The sequence below is a fragment of the Erinaceus europaeus genome, chromosome 15, assembly GCF_950295315.1.
Source record: "Erinaceus europaeus chromosome 15, mEriEur2.1, whole genome shotgun sequence".
Classification (NCBI taxonomy): Eukaryota; Metazoa; Chordata; class Mammalia; order Eulipotyphla; family Erinaceidae; genus Erinaceus; species Erinaceus europaeus.
Genome location: NC_080176.1, coordinates 64,101,917 through 64,122,519, shown reverse-complemented (window position 1 = coordinate 64,122,519; position 20,603 = coordinate 64,101,917). Strand labels below are relative to the sequence as shown.

The window sequence follows — 20,603 nt, the reverse complement described above, 5'->3', positions numbered from 1 at the left end:
TGATGGTGATTCCAGTGGCTCTTTAAACTGGCTGGTAAGAGAAATCTCTAAGGAGGGATAAGTTATCTTGCAGGTAATTTGCTTCTCCCTTTTCTTCCTCCTCCCCCCTTTCTTGCCCTCTCTCTTTCCCATTGCCCTTCCCCTCTTCTCCTCCCATCATTGCCAAACCTTCACCTCTCCAGTGTGACTTTTGAGAGAGAAGCACTGAAGCTTCTTCCAGTGTGGTAGGGGCCAGCCTTGAATCTGGTTACATGAATGGCAAAGCAGGTTCACTATCTAAGTGAGCTATTTTGCTGACAAAACTGTTTCTTTTAATTTTTTTTTTTTTTAATGAAAGAAAGATACAGAGAGAAAGACACAGGAAAACTAGGGCATTGCTTAGCTCTGGTTTATGGTGGTTCTGGGGATTGAACCTGTGACTTCAGAGCCTCAGGCATGAAAAATCTTTTGCATTACTATTATGCGGTCTCGCCAGTCCTCAGTTGTTTCTTATGTAATGAATTTAGAGTGAATTCAGGACTATAAAGGTAACACACCAGTAACTGGGAGATACTTCAGTGCTGTTATATTTGTCTCTTTCCCCCTCTTGCTGTCCCGTGTCTGTCCCCCTCCCCCCAAAAACTAATCATATCAGTGCAGATGACCAGAAAAAGAATGGAGTCAAAGTTAAACCTGTAAATATGACCGGAAAAAGAGAAGATTTAGAAAAAGAAAAAAAAAGTAGGAAAAAAAAAGAATGGAGTCAAAATTAAGCCTATAAATACCCATGTCACTATGATTTCTAGAATAAAGTGAGCAGGTAGGTCTAACTTCCAGGAGACTGTGGACAGGAGTGTGTTGTGAGTGTAACTAACACATCTGTCAGTTTTCTTGGAAACAGTTGGGAACAGCTACATGATCCTTTGAGATTTTTTTTCACGATTTGAGTCTTCCATTTTAAGTGACAGTGAAATTGAATTTAGCAGAAAGGCCCATCCATAGTTCTTATTCTCACCCAACTGCCTTCCAGTCACCCAGTGTACTTGCTTCAGCCCCAAGCAGAGGAGAGCCAGTTGAGTCTACAGAGAAGGGGTGGTGATGACTACAGCACTTCTGTGTCCTCGCCAGGTGAATGGATGGGTACATCTACTCACTGTGCTCATCTTAGGGAAGCTTTAACAAAGTGCCACAAACAGATCTTAAAACAACAGAAATGTCTTGTTTCACAGTTTGGGAGGCTATAAATTCCAAGGTGAATCGCTCTGTAAAGACTGTAGTGGAGAACCCTGCCTCCCTGCTTCTAGCTGCTGGTGCGGGCTGTCAGTCTTTCTTGTCCTTGGCATTCCTTGACTTTAGAAGTATCTTTCCCAGTGTCATCTGTCATCATGTGGCTGTCTTCTCCCTTTGTGTGTCTGTCTTTTCACCACTATCAGTCATACTGGATTAAGTGTCCAGTCTACCCAAGTCTAAGCTGACGTTACACAATTGTATATGCAACAGCCCCATTGCCAAAGAAAGTGACATTCTAAAATACCCATGTCAGGTCTTAAGCATACATCTTGTGTGGTGCACTTAGAAATCTATAATAGTTATTTTTCTCTTGAAACGACTTTTTAAAAAATATTTTATTTATTCATGAGAAAGATAGGAGAAGAGAGTGAAAGAAGCAGATAGCACTCTGGTACATGTGCTGCCTGGGATTGAACTCAGGACCTCATGCTTTAGAGTCCAGTGCCCTATCCACTGTGCTACCTCCTGGACCACTCTCTTGAAACAACTCTTAACAACTGACAATACTCTTATCTCTCCTTTTCTTTGTACCTCTTAGTGACATGAATTTTAAAATGTCATTTAGCAAATGGATGAAATTATGATATGGTTGTTTCCATGCCTTTTGAGTTTTAGTATGTTTATAACCATGAGAAGTTTAATTTTCCTATATTTTATTTTTTAATTTATAAAATGGAAATATTGACAAGACCATAGGATAAGAGGGGTACAATTCCACACAATTCCCTCCACCAGAGCCCCATATGGGATCTTTATGATTTTTTTTTAATTAGTAGTTAAAGCTTTAGAGGGGGATTACTGTGTGAGTTCTTCTTGGCAGTGATTTATAGGCCTCTGCTCATGCCTGAGGAAGGAAGTGATTTTTATGTTTTTATGGTTATGACTCCAAATCCCAGCCCAAGTGTGATTGTCAGTGTGGTCTGAATGCATTGAAACTCCATAAACAACGTAATTTTTGGATCATGGAATTTCAAACATTAATTATTGTCAGTTTTTTTCTAGTGACACAATAAATGCTGTGCTTTCTGTCAATTAATTTACTTATTTATTATTTGTTATTGATAATGAACAGAAATTATGAGATTACAGGTTATAGTTCTACACCACACCCACCACGAAAATTCGGTCTCCCCGCCCTCCCAGCTTCCAAACATAACCACTGTAGTTCTCACTAAGTCTGAAAACACTTTGCTTGCTTCTGTTCTTCCTTCCTTCCTTCTTCTCTTCCTTCCTTCCTTCCTCCCCCCCCCCAAGTTCATGTGTATCAGTTCTCTAGATTCCACATCTGAATAAAACCATCTGGTACTTGTCTTTCATCTTTTCCCTTATTTCCCTAAGTATAATCACTTCCAGTTCTATCCATTTTGTCCCAAAAGAAACAAAATCATCTTTTTTTTTATTGCAAAGTGATATTCCATGGAGAATATGTCCCATAATTTCTTTAATACTATGTTTTCTTATGTCAGGCATTGTGCTAGGTACTAAGAGAACAAAAGTAAATAACATTTTGGGTTGGCTTTTCAAAGAGATAATGGTGGTGGTGGGGGGGGGGCAGAAATACATGCTGCTCAGTTGTATACTCATAATAAACAACAAGGCCCCATGCAAACCTCAAAGGGAAGGTACCATCATACAGCTGAAGCAGTCGGGGAAAGTCTCATTGCAAAGTTACACTTAGAGAACACAGGAGGTGTTTGCCAGAAGGGCAAGGAGATGGAAAGAACATCTCCATAGTGTTGTCAGCAGGTGCAAAGATGCAGAGACAAATGAAGACATGGCTTGTCTTTGCCTCTGTGAAAAAAGGTGCTCTGGTATGTCTGTCAGTTACTATGGCAGCCAGGCTGATGCTTCAGTTAGGCTGGTGGGAACACTGAGCTGGTGAGACAAAGAAGTCAGGCTTTTTCTCTGTACCACCCACACCAGAGAGCTTCAATATCATGATGACCACATTCCTGTAATAGACAGCGCCTGCAGTCCTTGCCCACCACCTCACAGATGTGGGCTTGGCATGGGCCGCCACACCCATTTGGGTGAAATGGTGAGGCGGTGTGGTTGTTTTGGTGTACAATCCATGACCACATTGAAAAATGACTCCACCATGATCTTCTGATGATGAGTGATTAGCATAATTTTGGTCGGTAATTATTTGTTCTTATTTTCTAATGACCACAGCAGATTTTCAGCTCTTTATGATTGTATCATATTTTGTCCTGTGTGTGTTGCCCCAGCTCTGCTGTAGAGAGGATACATGCACTAAATGTTTAATCAGTCTCAGTAGAAGGGTTTTTTTTTTTTTTTCATGACTGCAGATGATCTAGCTTCACTGATCTAATACTGGTGGCATGTTTGTGGAAGACTCTCGAGTTTTCCAGAAATTTTATAATGGTTATAAATCTGTGCTCCTTTTACATCTTATATTAGTAAAGTATAATGTCTTTAGAAAGTGAATAAACTTTATGGTGGTCTTAAAATGTGTTGCATATGCTGTTTTATACCAATTTATTTGTGAATCCAGCATTTCACTTACAATTTTGGTGTTTATATCCCAGATTATTCAGTGTAGACAGATGTGTTTGGACTGAGGAACACTTGAGTGTCCGGTATGTTTTTTTTTTTTTTTTTTTTTTTACCAATAGCGTCCCTCTAGACTAAATTTTGTAAAAAGGTCTTTTATTTTCTTCAAATGATGTATAAAGGTAATTTTAGATTTAATTTTTGTCTTTGATAGCTGTTTCTATAGGGAGAATGTGCTGTAGGCCTTTCCTACCCTCTTAATACCCCCACACACACGGCGCACACTGGAACCAATTTGGTGTCTGTGGGAGTCATCATTTTACTGTGTGCTCTGTCAAGCCACCACTTCCTTTGGCACAAGGAGCAACCTAATGACGCATTGAAATGCTCCTTTTAAAATATAAATTGTAAACAAATCCAATCAAGAAGTTGCTTTCAAGTGTGTATATATATATATATATATTTTTTTTTCCCTTGTAAAATTCCCATCAGTGTTGACTTCTCCCCTCACTCTTAAGTTCCTCAAAAGAATGTGTTAAGAAGAAATTTGGAAATGGATGTCTGCATTTGCTGATTTTTGGACCTTGCTTATTAGACCCCAAGTAGAGCAGGCAACAACATGCTACTAACACTTAGAAACACAACTCAAAGCCATACAGTGTAACTGTGCATTGCTGGGAACCAAGCCAGCTCTACATTGCTACATGGCCATATTGGGCATTTGCAGAGCAAATGTCTGCGATGGGGAAGCCATGACAACATTCTTTGGATGTAGTTGTGCTGTCCAGAGCCTAAATGCACTTTAAAAGTACATAAGTTGGGCCAGCAGAAGAACTTGGGTAGGGCACTGCTTTGCCATATGTGCAACCCAGCATTGAAGAAAACTTGGATGCAGTGGTCTCTTTTACTTTTTCATCCTCTGCCTCTCTATATCTTAAAATAAAACAAAACAAAACATATGTCAAATAGAAAGGATGCTAGTTATAAATCGATCAGACCTGTAAACACAGATTGTAACATAATCTTTAAAACAAAGGACAATGGCATCTCTAATAAATACCATGAAAGTTCCTGCCTAGTTTCTCTAGTATTTTGGAGTATGTAATTTCCAGTACAAGGATAAATATGACCCTTACTATTTATGAAGTTAAAAAATAAATTCTATTAAAGTTTTTTGTGCACCATTCTCTAGCAGTGCATGGAAATCAGTTATCTTTGTTGTCTATAAAAAGGATAGTGAGATTCTGTAAAATAAGCTGTGATTAAGTTTTGAAGGAAAACTTAAAATTCTCAAAAGCATTTTTAAAATTTGTCCCTAAAAGATAATCTTACAGTTACTGCCAGTTTTATATGTGATTATAAAAAATATTTTAAGATCTTGCAGGAGGTGATTTGAAAAGATGAAATTACTATATAAAATATTTGGATACCTTTTAAATTTTTAGAAATGTTTACACCATAGGTCTTTATTGATGCATTTATATTTCAAAATACTTAATTTCAGAGAAAGTGCTATTGGAAAATTCTTTTATGTCATTAGAATATTTGATGAAATTTCTAACATTGATGATACTTGGTATAATAATTTTTTTATTCTATGACTCTAGAGAGTTTTTTTTTTTACCCCCACCCCTAGAGAGTTTCTTAAGTTTGAATTTGTTCAGCAATTGTATAATACAAGTCACAGCAAAGAAACTACTGTTATATTCAGATGCTATATCATTAAAGAGGTTCTTTTCACTATTATTATAGTCACTATTCCTTTTTAGTTCTGGCAGAGGGCTGTTAGGTCATTTCATCCCTTCTGAGCTAGTGTTGGAATGTTCCTTTCAATGGATTTTCCAGTGCTTGGGCCAGTCTGCTAATCCTTCATACTAGAGATTCCCAGGATCATCATTGCTGGCAGTAACTTCAGCTCTAGGAAAAACAACTTCTACTGCCAAGGAGCGAAATGATTCAAGGATTGTGCTTCCACCACTGTGGTGTAGTTTCCTTACAATCCTTCCTGGTTTTCCTTTGCTTGCTTTCATGGATACCTTTAGACATCCACGCTGTGTTGGATTTTCATGTCATGTAGAATTGTGTGTAAAAAGTACTGTATGAATTTTCCAGTTGGTTTCTTCGTCTTCCTAATGTTTTTTTTAGCTTTCATCCACTTCTTAAAATTTGTGTGGTTTTTTTTTTTATATATTTATTTTAACAAGAGAAATACAGAAAGAGAGAGAACATGCCAAAGCACTGCTCAGCTCTGATTTATGGTGGTGCTGGGGATTAAACCTGGGACCTCAAAGCCTCAGGCATGAAAGCCTTGTGCATAACCATTATGCTCTCCCCCCAGCCCTTTGTTTCAGTTTTAGGTTATTTCTGTGCCACTTTGAAAAGCCCACCCTCATCTTTTCTTTTCTTTTTCTTTTCCTTTTTTTTTTCACGCTCAGCCATTGCCACCTGTATACATATGACTCCCCACTTTACCTCTCCAGGTTAGATATACCTGTCCTTACGCCCTAGACACTTTTTCTTCAATCAGATACTTGATGTCCTATTTCAGGTCTCATCTCAAACTTCAAAATGCCCCATATGGGAAGTCTTATCCTTCTCCAGCCTCTGATTCTCTTTTTCTCTTCCTTGCCTTTGTGAATGGCACCACCTTTTACATTAGTCAGAAACCTAGGGGTCATTTCTGACTCTCCCTTTCTCTCACCTGTGGCATTTAGTTCATTACCATGTCTTGTCAGTAACTCTCTCAAAATCTTCCACTTCTCTCCTTTATTCTCTACCCTACTATAATAACATCCTAACAGGTCTGTTAATAACTCTTACGTATCTGTCTGCAGAGAGAATGATCATTTCAAAGTGTCAGTCTCATTCTGTAGCTCTTCTGGATAATACCTTTCAGATGCTTCTGTCACTCACCACATATCCAGAGTGATGCTCTGGTCCCCCCCCCCATCATAAATACATAAATATATAAATACATGTTTTCAATTTTTATCATCTTTTCTATGTAGATGTTAATTACTCTAAAATTGTTTTTATTTTATTGATGACATGAGAAACAGATTTCACATGAAACAGAGGGGCAAGGACAGAGAGAGAAAGAACAGAACACCATACCACACCACTCTGGTACATGTGGTGCTGGGAATCGAACCAGAAACCATAGGCACCCAAGCCCAGTGCTCAGTCGAACCATTTTCCCGTTGAGATCCTAAACAGTTATTACTCATTTTTTTTGGTGGATTTATTAATTAGCTTTTGGTATAAAAAATAAAGGAAAATACATATTAGAAAGACACACAGTAATCTAGAAGTTAACATGCCCTAACCTAATTTTAAATTTATTTCATCATTATTAATGTTGTAATTGTCACCAGGGGGCATCATTAATCCATGCTGACTTTCAGATAGACTGTAAGTTGACTGGTAATGTATCTGGTAAGTTCAGACACTACAGTGCCCAAAGACCAGGGTTCAAATCCCCCAGCCCTCCTCTGTAGGGGGGGAAGTTTCATGAGTGGTGAAGTAGTGCTGTGGGTGTCTCTCTTTCTCTCTTCCTCTTTATTTCTGCTTCCCTTCTCTATTTCTGTCTTGTCTCTAAATAAAAGTAAATAAAATATATAAAAAAAGGAAACTATAGAGAGGGAGACACACAGCAGCACCAAAGCTTCCCCCAGTGCAGTAGTGCTCACATGTGGTGCACCGGGGCTCACACCTGGGTAACGTGTCACAAAGGCAGGTGCTCTCTGGGGGAGCTATCTCATCACCAAAGATCTGTTTTCAAAAAGTTCCTTAAGGATGTAAGTAAGTTAGTGCCATAGTTGAAACAGCAGGTACTCTCAGGCATGAAGCTACGTATTCTATCTTTGGCATCACATATGCAGAATGATACCTCTCTCCATTCATTCATTCATTCATTCATTCAAAAATCTTCAAAGAAAAGAATAGTAGTCAGTGAAAAGTTGCAGTGAGAAGCAAAGTGCTATAAAATAAATGATTAGAAAGCCTGCCTCTGGAGTCTTTTCCAGACTTTGCTCTTTTGCTTGTCAATTTTGGAGTCTTTTCTAGATGTAAATGTTGCTCTAGGAAGAGCATTTTCATACTTTCATGGAGCATAAACATATCAAGTACCATTTCAGAACTATACATTGCATAATCTTGGACATTTTCATGTCATAAAAAAAGGCACTGAAGATATTTTACTTTATTTTTTTATGAAAGTACAGCTCTTAAGTAACAGTGCTTGTTTTTCATGGGCTCACTCCAGACCACATTTGCTTACTTCCCACGCTCCAGTTTTTCTGCTGTCCTAAGCATTAGGATTAAAACCCAAAGTGACATTTTAGCATGCTGTATAGTGAAATTCCATTACTTTAAAGCTGCTGTTATTTAGTTTATCAAGAAGACTAGTCTTGTTTTCTTTATCTTTAGATTACACTTGTTTCTGATGTTTTAGTATTATTTTCATTAAAAAAAAACCATTTATCTTAAAATTGCAGATTGCAAAAGTAGAGTGCTCATTTGCTTTGCACTCAAATTCCCAATTGCCAGAAGTTTTTCCCTTTACTTTTTAATCTCTCTCTCTTTTTTTTTTAAAGAAGCAATTAGGGGACTGATGGTGATGCACCCAGTAGAGCACAAGTTGCCATGCGCAAGGACCTGGGCTCAAGCCCTCAGTCCCTACCTGCAGGGGAGAAGCTTTACAAGTGGTAAAGCAGGTCTGCAGTTGTCTGTCTTTTTTCTCTCCCTCTTTTATTCCTCCTGCTCTCCCAATATCTCTCTGTCCTACCCAATACAAATAGAAAAAAAGAAAAGTTTTCAAAAAGGGAAAACATTCCTATTAGGACTGATGGATTTGTAGTGCCAAGCCCCAGCAATAGCCCTGGTGGCAATTAAAAAAGAGAGAATAAAGTTTATAGGCATGATGCTCCTATATCACCAAGCATTTCAATACCTATTTCTTAAAATAAGAACTATTATCAAAATCAGAAAAATGAACATTGAAAAAATATCATTGTTTTATCTACAGGCACACAAATTGTACCTTTTACCTAATAATTTCCTTTCCACACACATAAAATATACCTTGTTAAACTACTAGTCTGGGACCCAATCTCAGATGGTTGACATGTTTCATCTCCTTTAATCTGGAATAGTCTCTTGGTTTCACATTGTGTTTTCTAGCCTTCAAATTTTGCAGGATAAAGGACCAGCAAAATAGCTCACTTGGATTGTGTGCTGCTTTGCCATGTGCAGGACCCAGGTTCGAGCCCAGCCCCGAGCCCAGCCCCCACTGCATTGAGGGAAACTGTAGTGCTGTCATCTCTTGGTCTCTTTCAGTCTCTACCTCTCTGTCTCTATCTTTAAATTTTTTTGCAGAATATAGAACAGGTGTTATTTGTTGACTGACCCTCTCTTTGGATGATTCCTTAGGATGAGAGTAAAGCCACGTTGTAGTTATTTCAGGAGTCATGTAATATCCACCGGTGATATTAACAGATCACCTGTTTAAAGGGAAGTGATTCATATCTTATGTCTGTGGTTTCTTAAGTTATTGGTTTCTTTTGTGACTTGAGTCCTGGAGTTCTAAGACCCAATAAAAAATTTTTTTAAACTCTACCTAATTATGGATACTATCAGCTTTGGAAGACTATCGTTTGGGAGAAGGGCAGGGGCGGGACTTGGAGAGGTTCTAGATGGTTGCTGAACCTGGGTTTCCATTTAAGCCTCCGGCTCTGAACATGACAGTATTATATCAGTGGATTCCATTGAGTGGAATTCTCCCATTACAACTTGACAGACTAGTCAACAAGTCACTTTATTCTGACATTTCATCATTTCTTAATGGAGACTTTTTAATTAACACAGTCGAATGTGGGGATAGAAAAATAAGTCATAAATGTGAAAAATTTTGCTTTCTTTTCACATTTCTATACATGAAAAACTCCCCAAAGTTGTTGTTTATGTGGGCTGGTGACTGATGTGGAGATCTCTAGTGCAGTTTTCTAGGCAGTCAGTCTTTTACCTGTTCTTATTCAGTGTCTCTATTAATTTTCATAGAAGAAATCATGAAACATGCTCTCAGCTTTGTAGGTGGTAGAGAGAATCTGTATTCAAAATTAGCATGACAAATTAGAATGAAACCAGGCTTTGCAAGATGACATTCTTTAAATTGTAAAGATTACTTGCAAAAATATCAGATTGGAAAGATGTTCAGTAAGTCATTGCATTTGGTTGCCACCTTAATATGAACAGCTGCTTAAAACCTGGTGTGATTCTATGCTTATCAAAAAAGGCTTATTCTCTTCCATTCATAGAAGGTAGCAGTAACCAATAATAGTTGATATTTTTAAGCTAGGGACAGAGAAGGGGAGGGAGGGCGAGAGAGGAGAGGGAGAGGGAGAGGGAGAGGGAGAGGGAGAGGGAGAGAACACAAACTAGAACCCTGAAGCTTCCTTCAATATGGTGGGAGTTTGGCTCGAACCTGGATCATGCATATGACAAAGCAGCTCACTATCCAGGTAAGTTATTTCACTGACCTAGTAGTAAAGAATGTTTAAACACTTGAGTGTTGTGCAAATAGTTATTACTGAAAGATGAGAAATTTTACCCACGTGTCAGCAACCGTATTGTAAACCATTAATCCCCCAAATAAAAGGATTTGGGGGAAAAATATCAGAATATAAGATAATTTATAAGATAAATATAATATAAGATAATATAAGATAATTTCTTATCTAATGGCATATTATTTTATCATGGCCCTCTTCAAACACTCTTTTTATTATTGACTTCTTACAAAGCAATTTCAGATTTCTTTCTACCTCTCTACCCCTTAGTATTCATTGACAACTCTGTTCTCTTATTTGTAAATATTGGGGTTTCTTTACTGTGGCCCTGTTTTCATTCTCAGACATTCAGAGTTCTGACTTCCATCGGTGTATCTGTCTTTATTTCTAGGCTAGTTCATTTTTCTCTTAGCCTGACATTCACACATGTACCAACTTCTACAGCCATCTCACAAAGGTTGTATCAGTAATTGAACATGTTCTGAACTAAATTCATGATCTTCACCATAAAGCCTGTATCTCCACCTCTTCCTCCTAGCTCAGAAAACATGTTTTCATTTCATTCTTAATTCCAGAAAACAGAGAGTTCTACTTGTTATTTTCCTCTACCAGCACCATACCCTGCTGCAATCAAAAACACAAGCACTGTTGGTTTAAATTTAAAGATTTGTTTTGAATCTGCTGAAACCCTGCCCCAGGCCATCAGCAATATCAGCATTTTTTTATCAGCACTTTTATAGTAGCTTCTTACTGGTTTTGGCTTTTCCATTCTTGCCCGGGGGGGGGGGGGGTGGTGGAGAGGGAGAGAGAATGAGAGAAAGAGTTTTAATATTCACCCCTAATTTTATTTTTGCATTTCAGGTAGTCATCTTTAAAAGACAGCTAGGTCTAATTGTTTGCTTGTGTAAAAAAAAAAAAGATTTGGTTTTTCAAGAAGTAATTAACATAGATTGCAAGGCCCTGTGTGAGCCTGCCTTGACTATTAGCATCTGTCCAATATGCCTCGGTTATACTGAGCTTCCTTGAGATGCTTGAATGTGCCTAGATCTTCCTGTTTTAGGATGTTCCCTGTGGTTGAAATAAACACTGATGCTCCTTTAAAATTTGCAAAGTTAGTCCATAACTTCTCAGAAACATTACTAGTAGAGCCCACACCTTTTATGTGTGACGTCCTCAGGTTTGAGCCCTGGTACCACATGGGAGCACCATGGACAGTACCAGTGGGAGCACCATGAGTGGCAGAGTGATGTTTTGGTGTCGCTTTGTTCTGTCTGTTCCCCTCTCTCCTTCCTTCCCCTCTTAGAAGAAATAAAATATATACGACCAGGGTTAGGGAGGCCACTTGGCAATGGTATTGAGTGGATAAGACTCTGGGTTCATTCATTAGTGTCACATTAAGAATAATAAGACAGAGCTTCCAAACTGTTACATGGTGAAAAGTGATTCTGTTTGATTTTTTTCCACTTTTATGTAGTCAACTTGCTTATGAGATTCATTTTTAACTATTTTATTATTATAGAGATATCAATATGGCAAGAGAGTGAGAGAAATATGGCAAGAGAGAAAGGTGAGAGAGACACCTGCATCCTGCTCCACCACTCATGAAACTTCTTCCCTGCAGGTGGGGACCAAGGGCTTTGACCTAGGTCCTCACACATGATAATCTATGAACTTTACCATAAGTTGCACCACTGCTCAGTCGAGAGGTTGATTTTATTCATTCATTCATTCATTCATTCATTCATTCATTCATTCATTCACCTCCAGGGATATTGTGGGGGCTTGTTGCCTGCACTGTTCCTGCGGCCATTTTTTTTTTTTTTTTGGATAGGACAGAGAGAAATTGAGAGGGGAGGGGAAGATAGAGAGGGAGAGAGAAAGGCATACACCTGCAGACCTGCTTCACCACTTGTGAAGTAACCTTCCTGCAGGTGGGGAGCCGGGGACCTGAACCTAGATCCTCGCACAGGTCCTTGTGCTTAGTGCTATGTGCACTTAACCTGCTGTGCCACTGCTAGCCCTCAGAGATTGATTTTTTTATTGATTTAATAATAATCAACAAAACCGTAGGATAATAAGGATACTATTCCATACAATTCCCACCACCAGAGTTCTGTATCCTCTCCCCTCCATTTGAAGCTTTCCTAATCTGTATCCCTCTGGGAGAATGTACCCAGGGTCATAATGGGGTGCAGAAGGTGGAAGGTTTGGCTTTTGTACTTGCTTCTCCACTGGATATGGGCATTGGCAGGTGATCCATACTCCCAGCCTGTCTCTATCTTTTCCAAGTGGGGCAGGGCCCTGGGAAGTGGGGTTCCAAGACACACTGGTGAGGTTGTCTGCCCAGGGAAGTCAGGTTGTCTTCATAGTAGCATCTGCAACTTGGTGGCTGAAAAGCATTAAGATATAGAGCAGAACAAATTGTTTTTAATAATCAGGAACCTAAAGGTAAGAATCGAGCAGGTGAGATTTGGGGTCTCCCTTTTGGAAAAAGCTAGGAAGTTATTTTAGGTATATTCCAAGGGGGGCTACCACTTTACTAATTTTGCCTGAACCCAACAGCTAACATGCAGGTAGGCTAAAGGTATTGTCTGGGGAGATGGTCTCAAGAGTTGGAAATAGTACTAGAAAGCTGGATCAGGGAAGAGAGTAGCTCCCAAATATGGGAAAAATATATAAATACCATTAACTATAAACCCCATCCATCTGATCTGGGGCCCATATTCAGTACAGGAACCTGTGTAACCTCTGCATCCCTGTAGGTCTGAGCTCACATTCTGTGGTCATAGCTAGGGACATTCTAGGGCTCACTCATGTCAGGACCTGTCTTCTTCGAGTAGCAGAGTACGTTGACTCAGTCTCCCTTTGGAGAGTGGGGCAGTCCCTACCATTGTTCTTCTTGGGCTTATGGTTTGTTCTTTCACATATAACCATATATGCTATAATAATATAATGCCATATTTTGAGACTTTTCTGCCAATATCTTCTTCTCTTTTATGTAGAATTTTTAGAGGACAGCTTTAAAAGTTCATGACCAGGGAGTCAGGTGCAGTGGGTTAAGTGCACGTGGTGCTAAGCGCAAGGGCCCATCTTAAGGATCCCAGTTCGAGCCCCTGGCTTCCCACCTGCAGGGGAGTAGCTTCATAGGCGATGAAGCAGGTCTGCAGTTGTCTGTCTTTCTCTCCCCCTCTCTGTCTTCCCCTCCTCTCTCCATTTCTCTCTCTGTCCTATCCAACAACAACAACAACAACAATAATAACAACAATAAAACAACAAGGGCAACAAAAGGGAATAAATATTTTTTTAAAAAAAAGAAAAAGAAAATACATATTAAAAAAAAAAGTTCATGACCAAAGCAAAGATCCCACTGATAGCACCACCACCCCCCAGCTTTCAATCTAAAAGTGATATAATTGTTAGAATGAGTAACCTACTTTGATGCCTGATTGTCATCCAAAGGCCATAATTTACACTAGGTTTTACTCTTAATGTTGTGCTCTCAGTGGTTTTAACAAATATCTAATCGTATATATCCAGCAGTCTGGTATTGTATGGTGTGGTTTCATTCCCACATGCCCTCTCTCCACATAATCCTGGGTAATCACAGATGTTTCTTCTAGGGTGACGCACGGTAGATAGCGTAATGGCTATGTAGAAATTCTCATGCATGAGCCTTTGAAGTCTCAGGTTCAGTTCCCCTCATTACCATAAACGGGTGCTGATAAGAGCTGTGGTAAAATATATATATACATACATACAAACAAACAAAAACCAGATGTTTCTTCTGGCTTTGTGATTTTGCCTTTTCTAGAATGTCTAGAATGTAGCCTTTTGAGACTGATTTTTTTCTTTTTTTCTTTTTTTGCCTCCAGGGCTATTGCTGGGACTCGGTGCCTACACCATGAATCCACTGCTCCTAGAGGCTTTTTTTCCCCTTTTGTTGGCCTGTTTTTTTAAAAATCGTTATTGTGGTTATTATTATTGTTGTTATTGATGTCATTGTTGTTGAATAGGACAGAGAGAAATCGAGAGAGGAGGGGAAGAAAGAGAAGGGGAGAGAAAAATAGACACCTGCATGCATACTTGCTTCATTGCTTGTGAAGCGACCCCCTTGCAGGTGGGGATCCGAGGGTTCGAACCGGGATTCTTACACCAGTTGGTGCACTTCTTGCCATGTGTGCTTAACCCACTGCACTACCGCCCGACCCTGAGACTGATTTCTTTATCATAGTAAAGTACACTTAAGTTTTCCTCCTGTATGTCTTTTCATGACCTCATAGTTTCTTTTCTTTTCTTTTCTCTTCTTTCTCTCTCCCTTTCTTTCTTTCTTTCTTTCTTTCTTTCTTTCTTTCTTTCTTTCTTTCTTTCTTTCTTTCTTTCTTTCTTTCTTTCTTTCTTTTTTTACCAGAGCACTGTTCAGCTCTGGCTTATGGTGGTGCAGGGGATTGAACCTGGGACTTTGGAGCCTCAGGCGTGAGAGTCTGTTTGCATAACCATTATGCTATCTACCCTCCGCCCCATGACCTCATAGTTTCTTTTTAGCACTGAATAACAATCCATTATCTGAATCGGCCACAGTTAATATATCCGTTCATCTACTCAAGAATTACCATGGTTTCTTCTAATTTGGGGCCGTATGAAAAAATCTGCTCTGCTCATGAACAGATTTTTGTGCTGACATGAGTTTCAGTTCATTTGGGTAAATACCGAGGAACTTGTTTGCTGACTCAAAAGTACATTTAATTTTATAAGGAAATGGAAACTGTCTTCCAAAGTACTGTGCCATTTTACACTCCCACCAGCAATGAATGAGAGTTCCTGTTGCTCCACATCCTCACCAACACTTGGTGGTGTCAGTTTTCTGGATTTTGGCCATTCTAGTAAGTGTGTAGTTTTAGCTCATTGTTGGTTTAACTTGCATTTCCTTAATAACACAGGAGGTGGAACATCTTTTCATATATATATATATGCCATTTGTATATCTTCATTCCTGAAGTGTCTACTTAGGACTCCCCCCTACCCCCACCTTTTTTTTTTCCCCCTGTCCTTTTAACTTTTCTCCCCTCCTCCTTGGGCACCAGATAGTGAAAATACACATAGAACTTTGCAGACATTAAGAGTGATAAAATTTTTCAAAGGAAAATGCCTTTTTCTCCTTTTACCTTTGTCTTTCAGTTATACCTGCCGCCACTTGCGGAGATATGTTTATGTGTTGGACAAACTGTATTTCCCTCACTCTCACTGTTCCACGCTTCAGCATTGCTTCTCGACCCTCAGTGACAATGGAGAGGAACTCTTGTCTTTAACTTGCTCTCACATTCTCAGATCCTATGCTTCCAGGTTATTAACCTCTGCTGTCCATTTACTGCATGCTGCATGCTACGTATGACTGATAAATGCATGTTTTAATGGGACACATATCAAGTAAATGATTAAAGACAAAATTTATATTTGAAATAATACTACATTCTTTAAAGAAAAAATGTTTGGGGGCCCTGGGAGGAAGCAGTAGAGCACACGCCTCGCATGTGTGAGGCCTTGGGTTTGATCCCTGACACCACATTAAAAAAAATTAAATATTGCCTGGGATCTGTTTTCTTATAACTATTCTCTTAAATATTTTGTTTCATTAGAGGGAAGAAAGCATTCAACCACACAGTTGTCATGTATACTTGACAGAATTTTTTGATACTTTGTTCCATATGGAAACCTTTTGAAATTAGAAGATTTATAATTGTTGGGAGTGTTCTGATGGGTATTTGAATCTATAGTTTCTTTTAATTGCATATGAATTTTGAGTTCTTGCTTTTGCTCTATTAGTACATCTGAAAGCTGTCTGTGCCACTTCAGCCAGGCATTGAATGTGCCTCTATTCAACTCAGCAGGCTTAATTGTATAAGACAGTAGAAGTTGCATTATATATTTGTTTCTCATTTTATTGACATAAAGAATGGTCATTTAAAAAAAAAAAAAGCAATTTGCAGTGTGTCCTGGATGGATGTAGATTAAATATGATGATAGCAGAAGTGAAAAGAAAGACAAACCATCAATCTCAAGTATTAGAGAAAGCCAGCACCTGTTGTTTTGGGTGCATCAGACACCAAAATAGAGAGGCACTGTGTCATAACTGCTCTATGCTCTGCAGTGACCTTTCTAACATACATTTTCTATTAGAGATGACTTGCTCCAGCTCTGTCCTGTTAGCTAGACACAGTGTCTTGACTGCCAGGTGATTTAGAGAAAGCAAAAGAACTCCATGACCACCTTCTAGGAAATAGCAGATGTTTAGTATTAAGATAGACTTCAGTGAAGAAACATACGAAGTGTTCCATCGAAACTGTATTCAGATGAAAACTTGAGTTCCTAGGAGTAGAAGACAGTGTGGCCTCTAAGTTAGCAGAGCTCCCTCCCTCCCCTCTACCTCTTCCTCCTCCTTTCCTTTTTGATACCAGGGTTGTTGCTGGGACTCAGTACCTGCAAACAAATCCACCTCTCCTATGGCCATTTTTGTTTCTGGATAGAGACAGAGAGAATCTCAGTGGGCGGGGGAGGAGAGACACCTGTAGCACTGCTTCACCACTCAAACACACACCCCTCTCCACAACAGTAATCAGGGGCTTGAACCCGAGTCCTTGTGTATTATAAAATGTGTGGACAGACCTTTTTCTTGGCAACAGAAAAAAAAATGTGTTTGTCACTTGGGCTTTACCACTTCAAACTAACTTTTTCAGATCATAAGTCAATGATAGGAAAGCAAGTGAAAACAATGAAGTCTTCTGTCTATGATATATAAGAATTTACCAGACTAAAAACACTGACTCTCAACTGAGTTATGCTAAGATGCGGTACTGTCAGCCAAGTGAGAACTCAGTAATTTGAGACAGACTGATCTGATTGCAAGGAATGGCAAGAAAGCCACTCACCAGGGGCCAGGCAGTACCGCAGTGAGTTAAGCACATCTGGTGCAAAGAGTAAGGACTGGCGCAAAGATCCAGGTTCAAGCCCCTGGCTCCCCACCTGCAGGGGTTGCTTCACAGGTGTCTATCTTTCTCTCCCCCTCTCTGTTTTCCCCTTATTTTTCGATTTCTCTGTTCTGTCCAACAACAATGACAGCAATAACAACAGCAATAATAACAACAACAATAAGCAGCGAGGGCAACAAAAGGGAATAAGTAGCCTCCAGAATTAGTGAATTCGTAGTGCAGGCACCAAGCCCCAGCAATAACCCTGGAGGTGAAAACAAACAAACAAAAAAGCTACTCACCGGTGAACCTCTTAAACAGGTAGTGGCTTATTTGACCTTCCTCTCCTTTGGGATTTTAGTCAAGTTAGAGAACTAGAACCAATAGGATATGTATTTGCATATAAGTATATATGTATGTAGAAAGATTGAGATTTATTAGGGGCTTGGCTTTGCCAATTTGATAGAGACTGATGTGTTTGAAATCTGAAGTGTGGGCTGGAAGTTTTGGTAAGCAGTAGGCTGGAAACGTAGGCAGAACCTTCATGTTGTCATCTCAAGACAGTATTCCATCTTCCTCTTTGCTCTTAAGGTCTGCAGCTGATTGGCTGAACACCCACGCACCCTGTAGAGGATATTCTGCTTTCCTTAAAGTCAGCTGATCATAAACATTCATTACATTTACCAGTTTCTTCATAGCAGCTGTCTAGACAAGTGTTTGACTAAACAGTAACCATAGCCTAATGGACACATTAACTAATCACTACACTTCTGTCTGTCTGTCTGTACATTGTACATTGTATCTGTCCTGCCCAGATATTCTGGCTATGAGCCTCTGGTTGTGGGCCTGGTCAACCTGCTGGTGTTACTCCTTTTTTTTTTTTTTTCTCCCCCTCCAGGGTTATCGCTGGGGCTCGGTGCCAGCACTATGAATCCACTGCTCCTGGAGGCCATTTTTCCCATTTTGTTGCCCTTTTTGTTGCCTTTCTTGTGTAGCAACCCCCCTGCAGATGGGGAGCTGGGGGCTCAAACCGGGACCCTTATGCTGGCCCTTGCATTTTGCGCCATGTGCGCTTAACCCACTGCGTTACCACCCAGCTCCCGTGTTATTCCTTTCTTTTTTTTTCTTTTTCTTTTTTTTTTTTTTTTTACAGCTCATAGCATCCTATGCCTGGCCAACCTTCATTAATATAGATTTTGCCTTTTGGCCTTCATTAATATAGGTTTTGCCTTTTGGGACAGACACCACTATCTCCTTTCTTCTGGAGTCACACACCTCTCCTCATAGGAACAGACAGAAACACAGAAGCAGCCAGGAAGGTAAGAGGAAATGGAAGGGAAAGGAGAAAGACAGAGTGGGAACAAAATAAAAAGGGAAAGCCTGACCAAAGCAACATGCCATTTCTGAGACGCTCACCTAATTCCCTGCTGAGCACACTGTCAACTCGGTTTCCAAGTCAGGCTGCTGCTTTCTCATACTTCCCAGGACCTCTTTCATTACATTTTCTTTCTTTCTCCCTCCCCCCCCAGCCATTTTCCATCCTAGTTTCTTTCTCACCCTCAGGAGTGTGCTCAGTGCTCTCAGCTAAAGTTGAAAAGTACTAACCCTCTGAAGGGCATGGTTTTTAATACAAAATCTTCTGCAGAACTGAAGAGCCCCATAGGGTTGGATTTTTTTGTTTGTTTGTTTTTCTTCATAACATCTGTGAGGAAATGCCAGTCTTGGCTAGGCCCAGGAAGATAGGTGAGGAAGCATTCTGTGACCAGGAAAAACTTGAGTGATTTTTAAAAATGTTGCCCCTGTGTAAGCCTACCCCCCCCCCCCACACACACACACACTTCTGACAGTCTCCCTCTTCTCTTGGCCTCCAAATGCTGTGAGGCATTGTGTTTATGAACCCATGCATTAGTACAAGATATTGGTTCAGGGCATGGACCCTGGCATTTGGCCTCTCTTCCTCCCCTGGCATCACACCCCTGCTCTGCCGCTTGCAGTGTGGGACAATGGGTCGTTCTCCATCCGGGACAGACCTCAGAATGTGGGTGTGATTGAGCGAAAGGAGAAATCTGCTCACCTCCATGCCGTGCTCATTTGTAAAGGACCATAATATCCTGCATGCACAGTGACATGTGGTCAAGTGTAATTTAGTCCCTGCAGTTGACAGATTTTTCTTCCAGTAAGACGACATTCTATGGAAAGACAGCCCAAGCCAAATGCCTGAATGGAGCAATCACAGACTCACTTCAGTCACAAAGAACTTTGGGCTCTAAGGAATCTTTCCAGTGTAGCTCTGTTCCTCAAGAGGAGTATCAACTTATTTCTTAAGAAAAAACCTTAACTTAGCCTACCATGAATTACATCTATACATGGAAATCCTTGTAGTCCTTCTGCTGCAAACTTCTTCCCAATGTAAGAATTCTTTCTACAGCATCTATGGGAGGGAGCTCCTGGATGCTTCCCACTCGGGAGGCAGCTGAACTCAGACCGTTTCATTGTTAGAAAGATTGTCGTATGTTAAGTTCATCTGTGAGTAACTTTCATGTACAGGTTTGCCTCTGCTTATGAGAAGCCTTATGCTTGTGCCTTTTTTTTTTTTAATATTTATCATCAATACCCTTAATCATCTTTTTCTTTAGTGTAAATAGTTTTGTTCTTTTTTTTTTTTGCTTCCAGGGTTATCGCTGAGGTTCGGTGCCTGCACTACTAATCTTCTGCTCCTGGAGGCCATTTTTTCCCCATTTTGTTGCCCTTGTTGTAGTTGTTATTCTTTTTCTTTTTAAGTCTTTTTTTTATATTTATTTTCCCTTTTGTTGCTCTTATGGTTTTTTATTGTTGTTGTAGTTGTTATTATTGTTGTTATTGATGTCGTTGCTGTTACATAGGGGGCTCAAACCAGGATCCTTACACCACTCCTTGTGCTTCATGCCATGTGCGCTTAAGCCACTGCACTACCGCATGACTCCTAGTTTTGTTCTTTTAACTGTTCCTGAAATAGATAATTTTTAGACTATTCAGTTTTCTTATTATATTTCTGGATGATCTCTATATGTCAACACTCATCATAAAATTTGGTAACTAGACTTAAGTGTAATGTTTCTGCTTTACTTAATGATTTTGACCTTTATAAGTTAAAACTATATAAATTACGTAAAATTAAGAGTTACAATTTTGGGCCAGGTAGTGGCATACCTGGTTGAGCACACACATTACAGTGCCTAAGGACCCAGGTCCTTGAACTTGCAGGAGAGAGGTTTCAGGAGTAGTGATGCAGTGCTGCATGTGTCTGTCTCAC

At 39.7% G+C, this 20,603-nt stretch overlaps 1 protein-coding gene across 4 annotated transcripts in view; it reads left to right on the top strand.

Annotated features, from left to right (window-relative positions):
- Positions 1-20,603, top strand: part of DYM (dymeclin) — a 467,512-nt gene that overhangs the window by 228,996 nt on the left and 217,913 nt on the right. The window contains exon 14 of one of the 4 annotated variants that reach the window (XM_060173849.1): positions 15,525-15,689. The exons of the other annotated variants lie outside the window; for them this stretch is intronic. Within the exon in view, the coding sequence (XP_060029832.1) occupies positions 15,525-15,689 (165 nt within the window). The remainder of the gene's footprint in view (positions 1-15,524; positions 15,690-20,603) is intronic. 4 annotated transcript variants of the gene reach the window in all.